This window comes from Salmo salar, chromosome ssa15 (assembly GCF_905237065.1).
Source record: "Salmo salar chromosome ssa15, Ssal_v3.1, whole genome shotgun sequence".
NCBI lineage: Eukaryota > Metazoa > Chordata > Actinopteri > Salmoniformes > Salmonidae > Salmo > Salmo salar.
This window is the reverse complement of record NC_059456.1, coordinates 17,608,791-17,617,773: the sequence shown is the minus strand read 5'-3', so window position 1 is coordinate 17,617,773 and position 8,983 is coordinate 17,608,791. Positions and strand designations below refer to the sequence as shown.

The window sequence follows — 8,983 nt, the reverse complement described above, 5'->3', positions numbered from 1 at the left end:
CTTGTCATGATGTGTGTTTTGTCCTACATCTTTTATTTTTTATTTTATTTTTAATCCCAGCCCCCGTCCCAGCAGGAAGCCTTTTGCCTTTCGGTAGGCCGTCATTGTAAATAAGAATTTGTTCTTAACTGACTTGCCTATATAAAACAAAAAAAATCCATCCAAGTTGTCAGACCCAGGTAGCTTGTCATTGTTGATAGACAATACTTTTTTTCACCTCTTCCACACTGACTTTACGGAATTCAAAATTACAATGCTTGTATTTCATAATTTGGTCAGTTATGCATGGACGTGTAGGTTCAGAATTTGTTGTTGTTATTGTGTGTGTGTTTAATTATGATTCCTGCTGATATGTATTATTGATTATGTTAAGAGATTTTGATTTACATGAGAGGACTACTACAAATAACATTATAATAACATTATAATAACATTGTAACAATGATAAATAAATAACACAAAAAGAAGAAATATAAGAATGCCTTTATTTTGCTAAACAAGGCAATGGTTATACATTCAGAAAGTATTCACACCTCTTGACTTGTGAGATGTTGTGTCCCTGGCTTACACACAATGCCCCGTTTTAAAGTAGATTATTTTTTTTAATTTTTTACATGTTTACAAATCAATAAAAATTAAAAGCTGAAATGTCTTGAGTCAATAATAAGTATGGCAAGCCTAAATAATTTCAGGAGTAAAGATGTACTCACATAAGTTGCATGGACTCACTCTGTGTGCAATAATAGTGTTTAAAAATGCAGACATTGAATATCCCTTTGAGCATGGTGAAGTTATTAATTACACTTTGGATGGTGTATCAATACACCTAGTCACTACAAATATACAGACGTCCTTCCTAATTCAGTTGCCAGAGAGGAAGGAAACCACTCAGGGATTTCACCATGAGGCCAATGGTGACTTCAAAATAGTTACAGAGTTTACTGGCTGTGATAGGAGAAAATTGAGGATGGATCAACAATATTGTAGTTACTCCACAATACTAACCTAAATGACAGAGTGAAAGAAGGAAGCCTGTACAGAATAAAAATATTCCAAAACATGCATCCTGTTTGCAACAAGGCCCTTAAGTAAAACTGATTTTTTTTTGGCAAAGACATGAACTTTATGTCCTGAAAACAAAGCGTTATGTTTGGGGCAAATTCAACACAACATATCACTGAGTACCACTCTTCATATTTTCAAGCATGATGGTGGCTGCATCAAGTTATGGGTATGCTTGTCATCGCCAAGGACTAGGGAGATTTTTAGGATGAAAAGAAACAGAATAGAGCTGAGCACCTGTGAAATCCAAGAGGAAAACCTGGTTCAGTCTGCTTTCCAACCGACACTGGGAGATGAATTCACCTTTTCAGCAGGACAATAACCTAAAACACAAGGCCAAATCTACACTGTAGTTGCTTACCAAGACTACACTAAATATTCCTGAGTGGCCTAGTTACAGTTTTGACTTAAATTAGCTTGAAAATCTATGGCAAGACTTGAAAATGGCTGTCTAGCAAACGTGACTAGCGTGAAGAATTCAAAACAGAATAATGTGCAGATGTTGTACAATACAGCTGATCAAAGTTCTTAAGAGACATCCAATAAGACTCAAAGCTCTTAGAGACATCCAGGAAGACACAGAGCTGTAATAGCTGCCTAAGATGATTCTAACATGTATTGACTCAGGGGTGTGAATACTTATGTAAATGAGATATTTCTGTATTTCATTTTCAAATGAATTCAGGCTGTAACACAACACAATGGGGAATAAGTCATGGGGTGTGAATACTTTCTGAAGTGGAGGGGAGAGTCTTCTGGCAGGTGATCTTCCTTTGTCTGTTACAGCTTAAAGAAGGCCTCTGCTTTTCCAGCCTCCACCGCCTCATAAAACACAGAGAAGTCCTGCAGAGCGAGAAAGATGAGGGAGAGAGAGAGGGCAGAGAGAGCGATGGGAGAGAGAGAGGGCAGAGAGAGCAATGAGAGAGGGGTGCAGAGAGCGATGAGAGATGGTGAGAGAGAGGGGAGAGAGAGTGATGAAAGATGGGAGAGAGAGGGGGCAGAGAGAGCGATTGGAGAGAGAGAGGGCAGAGAGAGGGCAGAGAGAGCGATGGGAGAGAGAGAGGGCAGAGAGAGTGCAGAGAGCAATGAGAGAGGGGTGCAGAGAGCGATGAGAGATGGTGAGAGAGAGGGGAAAGAGAGTGATGAGAGATGGGGGAGAGAGAGGGGGCAGAGAGAGGGCAGAGAGAGCGATGAGAGAGGGGGCAGAGAGAGGGCAGAGAGAGCGATGAGAGATGAGGGAGAGAGAGGGCAGAGAGAGGGCAGAGAGAGCGATGAGAGAGAGGGCAGAGAGAGGGCAGAGAGAGTGATGAGAGATGGGAGAGAGAGGGCAGAGAGAGGGTAGAGAGAGCGATGAGAGATGGGAGAGAGAGGGCAGAGAGAGGGCAGAGAGAGGGCAGAGAGAGCGATGAGAGATGAGGGAGAGAGAGGGCAGAGAGAGGGCAGAGAGAGCGATGAGAGATGAGGGAGAGAGAGGGCAGAGAGAGGGCAGAGAGAGCGATGAGAGATGAGGGACAGAGAGGGCAGAGAGAGTGATGAGAGATGGGAGAGAGAGGGGCAGAGAGAGCGATGAGAGATGAGGGAGAGAAGGGAAGAGAGAGTGATGAGAGATGAGGGAGAAAAGGGGAGAGAGAGTGATGAGAGATGGGCGAGAGAGGGCAGAGAGAGCGATGAGAGATGAGGGAGAGAGAGTGATGAGAGATGAGGGAGAGAGATGGGGGAGAGGAGAAAAACATCAATTGGATAGGGAGGGAGAGCGTGAGAGCTGTGTTTGTGGATGCAGTGTGTTTCACTGATTCTGAGTAATACTGATGCAAATAGATGGAAATGGGATTGGACAGATGAACAAACACAATGCTTTAAACACAATAACTGCATCACAGACAGACAGGACCAGCAACGATAAACACCCAACAACAACATGGAACAGTATTTGTCTACAATCAGAGGTTAATTTCTTCTTCTTTCAGTTAAACGGCAGGGCCAGACACAGTGACGTACCACCAGGTCTGAGCAAGCCCCCCTACAATTCTCCACATTTTGCCATGGGGCAAAGAGAAAATCTCCTATTATTCTACACATTACGCCATGAGGCTGAGAGAATTTTACATTTTTAAAGCTAATTTCCTACTATTCTACACATTACGCCATGAGGCTGAGAGAGTTTTACATTTTAAAGCTAATTTCCTACTATTCTACACATTACGCCATGAGGCTGAGAGAATTTTACATTTTTAAAGCTAATTTCCTACTATTCTATACATTACGCCATGAGGCTGAGAGAGTTTTAAATTTTTAAAGCTAATTTCCTACTATTCTATACATTACGCCATGAGGCTGAGAGAGTTTTAAATTTTTAAAGCTAATTTCCTACTATTCAATACATTTTGCCTAGAAGCTGAGAAAGAATTGTGCAGTTTTACAGCTAATTTTCTGTGATTCTAAACGTGCTTGCCATGGCTTAGGACGTGTCCATATGCTATCTGGAGAGGGGGGACCCCCAGAGTCCGGCACCCCCCTGCCTTGCGGGGGCTGCAGGTGTGTGAGGTACGCCAGTGACCATACAGTCTGCCCCAACAGGAAGTACCCTGTTCACATGAAGGTTTTCAAGTGGCCTCGCCCTGCTGTGGTAAAATTCCAGTGCCGCCTGAACGAGAATTACTAGTGTGTGTGTGTGTCTGTGTCTGTGTGTGTGTGTGTGTGTGTGTGTGTGTGTGTGTGTGTGTGTGTGTGTGTGTGTGTGTGTGTGTGTGTGTGTGTGTGTGTGTGTGTATTGACTTAAAGCTATGGGCGTTGTGCAGCCTAAGTAATGATTCGATTTTGGTCCACACCCAGTCTGCGTTCCAAATGGCACCCTATAGCCAGAGTAGTCTAGTCAGTAGCTCTAGTCAAAAGTAGTGCACTATATAGGGAATAGGTGCAACCAGTCAGCCAGGAGAACCAGGATGTCACACTGCAGGTGTAGGCTTTTGTTCCAGTCTGACACTTATACACCTGATTGAAATGGTTAAAGGTCCACACTGAAGACCCTGATGAGTTGATTACTTTGAAAAGGGTGTTTCCGTATTCAGGTGGAACAAAAGCTTTCACAACCTGTATCTCTCCTGAACCAGTATCTCTCCTGAACCAGTATCTCTCCTGAACCAGTATCTCTCCTGAACCAGTATCTCTCCTGAACCAGTATCTCTCCAGAACCAGTAGCTCTACAGAACCAGTATCTCTCCTGAACCAGTATCTCTCCAGAACCAGTAGCTCTACAGAACCAGTATCTCTCCTGAACCAGTATCTCTCCTGAACCAGTATCTCTCCTGAACCAGTATCTCTACAGAACCAGTATCTCTCCTGAACCAGTAGCTCTACAGAACCAGTATCTCTCCTGAACCAGTATCTCTCCTGAACCAGTATCTCTCCAGAACCAGCAGCTCTACAGAACCAGTATCTCTCCTGAACCAGTATCTCTCCAGAACCAGTAGCTCTCCTGAACCAGTATCTCTCCTGAACCAGTATCTCTCCTGAACCAGTATCTCTCCAGAACCAGTAGCTCTACAGAACCAGTATCTCTCCTGAACCAGTATCTCTCCAGAACCAGTAGCTCTACAGAACCAGTATCTCTCCTGAACCAGTATCTCTCCTGAACCAGTATCTCTCCTGAACCAGTATCTCTACAGAAGCAGTATCTCTCCTGAACCAGTAGCTCTACAGAACCAGTATCTCTCCTGAACCAGTATCTCTCCTGAACCAGTATCTCTCCAGAACCAGTAGCTCTACAGAACCAGTATCTCTCCTGAACCAGTATCTCTCCAGAACCAGTAGCTCTCCAGAACCAGTATCTCTCCTGGACCAGTAGCTCTACAGAACCACTATCTCTCCAGGACCAGTATCTCTCCAGGACCAGTATCTCTCCAGGACAAGTAACTCTACAGGACCAGTATCTCTCCAGGACCAGTATCTCTCCAGAACCAGTATCTCTCCAGAACCAGTATCTCTCCTGAACCAGTAGCTCTCCTGAACCAGTAGCTCTACAGAACCAGTATCTCTCCTGAACCAGTAGCTCTACAGAACCAGTATCTCTCCAGAACCAGTATCTCTCCAGGACCAGTATCTCTCCAGGACCAGTATCTCTCCAGGACAAGTAACTCTACAGAACCAGTATCTCTCCAGGACCAGTATCTCTCCAGAACCAGTATCTCTCCAGAACCAGTAGCTCTCCTGAACCAGTAGCTCTACAGAACCAGTATCTCTACAGAACCAGTATCTCTCCAGGACCAGTATCTCTCCAGAACCAGTATCTCTCCAGAACCAGTAGCTCTCCTGAACCAGTAGCTCTACAGAACCAGTATCTCTACAGAACCAGTATCTCTCCAGAACCAGAGAAGCTAGAACTGGGTCCCAAATGTGACCCTACTCCTTATTTGGTGCTATTGACCCCTGGTCAGAAGTAGTGGACTATATAGGAAACAGGGACATTCAGAATGTAGCCCTGGCCTTGTGCTAAAGTAGTGGACTATATAGGAAACAGGGCCATTCAGAATGTAGCCCTGGCCTTGTGCTAAAGTAGTGGACTATATAGGAAACAGGGACATTCAGAATGTATCCCTGGCCTTGTGGTAAATTAGTGGACTATATAGGAAACAGGGACATTTAGAATGTATCCCTGGCCTTGTGCTAAAGTAGTGGACTATATAGGAAACAGGGACATTCAGAATGTAGCCCTGGCCTTGTGCTAAAGTAGTGGACTATATAGGAAACAGGGACATTCAGAATGTATCCCTGGCCTTGTGCTAAAGTAGTGGACTATATAGGAAACAGGGACATTCAGAATGTAGCCCTGGCCTTGTGCTAGCTGCTTCTAGACTCACCCCGCAGTACACGTCCTTGTTGAAGACCTGTGGTGGCAGAGCGGTGGGGTTTCCTGTCTTCTTCCTCATCTCGTCTTTGACCTCTGACCCCTGGGTGATGTCCACCGCCTTGTACTTGATCTTCTTAGAGTCCAGGAAGGAGAAGATCTGGCTCTGCTGCTGTTTTAGCTGACGTATAAATAATAAAGAACAATTTTTTATTTATTTAAACTAAGCAAGTCAGTTAAGAACAAATTCTTATTTTCAATGACAGCCAAAGAACAGTGGGTTAACTGTCTTGTACAGGGGAAGAACGACAGATTTTTACCTTGTCAGCTCAGGGATTTGATCTTGCAACCTTTCGGTTACTAGTCCAACACTCTAAGCACTAGGCTACCTGCCGACCCAATAGTAACACAAAATATTTTGTCATATTAATAATTTATTTCTAACATTTTCTGCTTCCCAAATGGCACCCTTTTCCCTATATAGTGCACTGCTGTTGACCAGGGCCCATAGGGGTGAATCAGAGTCACCTATGGAAGGATATTGTAAAAATTGAACGATCTATACTGTAGTGGTACAGTATAACTTAATATTATAATGATTACAGAGGTAGTGGTGCAGTATAACTTCATATTATAATGATTACAGAGGTAGTGGTACAGTATAACTTAATATTCTGATTATTACAGAGGTAGTGGTACAGTATAACTTGATATTCTGATTATTACAGAGGTAATGGTACAATATAACTAAATATTCTGATTATTACAGAGGTCCACCACATTCACAGTAGAGCTCAGGGACAGTATGACGGTATCTCAGATTACGAGTTCTGATCTAGGATCTGTCCATGTAATCTAATTCATTGTGTTGTAAAAAGCACAACTGATCCTAAATCAGAACTTTTACTCTGAGACGCTTGATAGCCTGTGTACGGTTGGTTCCGTGGTCCACAGAAAATCTGTTAGCCTGACAGAGGCAGGCCGAGTCGGGAGTGGCGTGGTAGGTGCAGCCGGGTAAACGTTTACATTTTAGTTATTTATCAGATGCTCTTGTCCAGAGCGACTTCCTGTTATTCATCTTAAGGTAGCTAGGTAAGACAACCACAACTCATAGTCAATACAACTCTCCTCGATAAAGCAGCTATCAGCAAAGTCAGAGCTAGTAAGTCAGAGTTAGTAAGTCAGAGCTAGTAAGTCAGAGCTAGTAAGTCAGAGCTAGTAAGTCAGAGCTGGTAAGTCAGAGCTGGTAAGTCAGAGCTGGTAAGTCAGAGCTAGTAAGTCAGAGCTAATAAGTCAGAGTTAGTAAGTCAGAGCTAGTAAGTCAGAGCTGGTAAGAGAAGTGTTCAGTTTGACTTCTTCTTTATATCACTCAGGTAAAAGTGGCAGATCCGTGAAGTGGATGCCGCCAGGTAAATGAATGAGACAGGTGAGAACACATACCTCTCTGGAACCGCTCACGCTGCTGAAATACACGATGATAGACATGATACCTGATGATATATACTGCTACAAAATATCAATATAATATGATCCAGTTAAGTTTGTGTTCCAGTGGTGTGTTGTCCCATAGAGAGCTGTCTCTGTGTGTGTGTGGAGAGGAGTGGAGTGTAGACTGCTTCAAGGTGTTGCAACAGACAAGGTGAACAGGTTTAAACATGGCTTACCTGTTGGCCACACCCCCCTGGCTGCCGACCACTCCTGTTATGTCTATTTCTTGCTTTTGTCACACACACACACACATACATCACACACACATAGACACACACACACACATTGATAGATAGATACACACGCATCACACACACACACATTACACACACACACACAACAGACAGACAGACACACACATCACAAACATAGACAGACACGCACACACACATAGATAGATAGATAAACACACTCGCATCACACACACACAGAGAGAGAGAGAGAGAGTGGCATGCCATTGAGCACCTCAGAGAATATTTGTCTCAGGTCTGAAGAGATGCAGAAGGTATATACAGTACATATATATACTGCTCAAAAAAATAAATGGAACACTTAAACAACACAATGTAACTCCAAGTCAATCACACTTCTGTGAAATCAAACTGTCCACTTAGGAAGCAACACTGATTGACAATAAATTTCACATGCTGTTGTGCAAATGGAATAGACAACAGGTGGAAATTATAGGCAATTAGCAAGACACCCCCAATAAAGGAGTGGTTCTGCAGGTGGGGACCACAGACCACTTCTCAGTTCCTATGCTTCCTGGCTGATGTTTTGGTCACTTTTGAATAGTGGTAGCATGAGACGGAGTCTACAACCCACACAGGTGGCTCAGGTAGTGCAGCTCATCCAGGATGGCACATCAATGCGAGCTGTGGCAAGAAGGTTTGCTGTGTCTGTCAGCGTAGTGTCCAGAGCATGGAGGCGCTACCAGGAGACAGGCCAGTACATCAGGAGACGTGGAGGAGGCCGTAGGAGGGCAACAACCCAGCAGCAGGACCGCTACCTCCGCCTTTGTGCAAGGAGGAGCAGGAGAAGCACTGCCAGAGCCCTGCAAAATGACCTCCAGCAGGCCACAAATGTGCATGTGTCTGCTCAAATGGTCAGAAACAGACTCCATGAGGGTGGTATGAGGGCCCGACGTCCACAGGTGGGGGTTGTGCTTACAGCCCAACACCGTGCAGGACGTTTGGCATTTGCCAGAGAACACCAAGATTGGCTAATTCGCCACTGGCGCCCTGTGCTCTTCACAGATGAAAGCAGGTTCACACTGAGCACGTGACAGACGTGACAGAGTCTGGAGACGCCGTGGAGAACTTTCTGCTGCCTGCAACATCCTCCAGCATGACCGGTTTGGCGGTGGGTCAGTCATGGTGTGGGGTGGCATTTCTTTGGGGGGCCGCACAGCCCTCCATGTGCTCGCCAGAGGTAGCCTGACTGCCATTAGGTAGCGAGATGAGATCCTCAGACCCCTTGTGAGACCATATGCTGGTGCGGTTGGCCCTGGGTTCCTCCTAATGCAAGACAATGCTAGACCTCATGTGGCTGGAGTGTGTCAGCAGTTCCTGCAAGAGGAAGGCATTGACG

General features: G+C 44.7%; 1 protein-coding gene across 1 annotated transcript; it reads right to left on the bottom strand.

Moving 5' to 3' along the window:
- Positions 1–471: 471 nt before the first annotated feature.
- On the bottom strand, positions 472–7,544 carry zgc:153284 (GRX_SH3BGR domain-containing protein). Its single transcript, XM_014143623.2, has 3 exons — positions 7,346–7,544; positions 5,919–6,086; positions 472–1,905 (listed from the first exon to the last, which is right to left on the bottom strand). The coding sequence occupies exons 1-3, from the start codon at positions 7,388–7,390 to the stop codon at positions 1,843–1,845; spliced, it is 276 nt and encodes a 91-aa protein (XP_013999098.1). The 5' UTR covers positions 7,391–7,544; the 3' UTR covers positions 472–1,842.
- Between the last annotated feature and the right edge of the window lie 1,439 nt (positions 7,545–8,983).

What these genes read in the sequence shown, in the direction of transcription:
- zgc:153284 (XM_014143623.2), bottom strand. Translation starts at nt 7,390, where the DNA reads ATGTCTATCATCGTGTATTTCAGCAGCGTGAGCGGTTCCAGAGAG. An exon ending in GCGTGAGCGGTTCCAGAGAG is followed by an intron (nt 6,087 to 7,345) that starts GTATGTGTTCTC and finishes TTTATACGTCAG; the next exon opens with CTAAAACAGCAGCAGAGCCA. An exon ending in ACAAGGACGTGTACTGCGGG is followed by an intron (nt 1,906 to 5,918) that starts GTGAGTCTAGAA and finishes CTCGCTCTGCAG; the next exon opens with GACTTCTCTGTGTTTTATGA.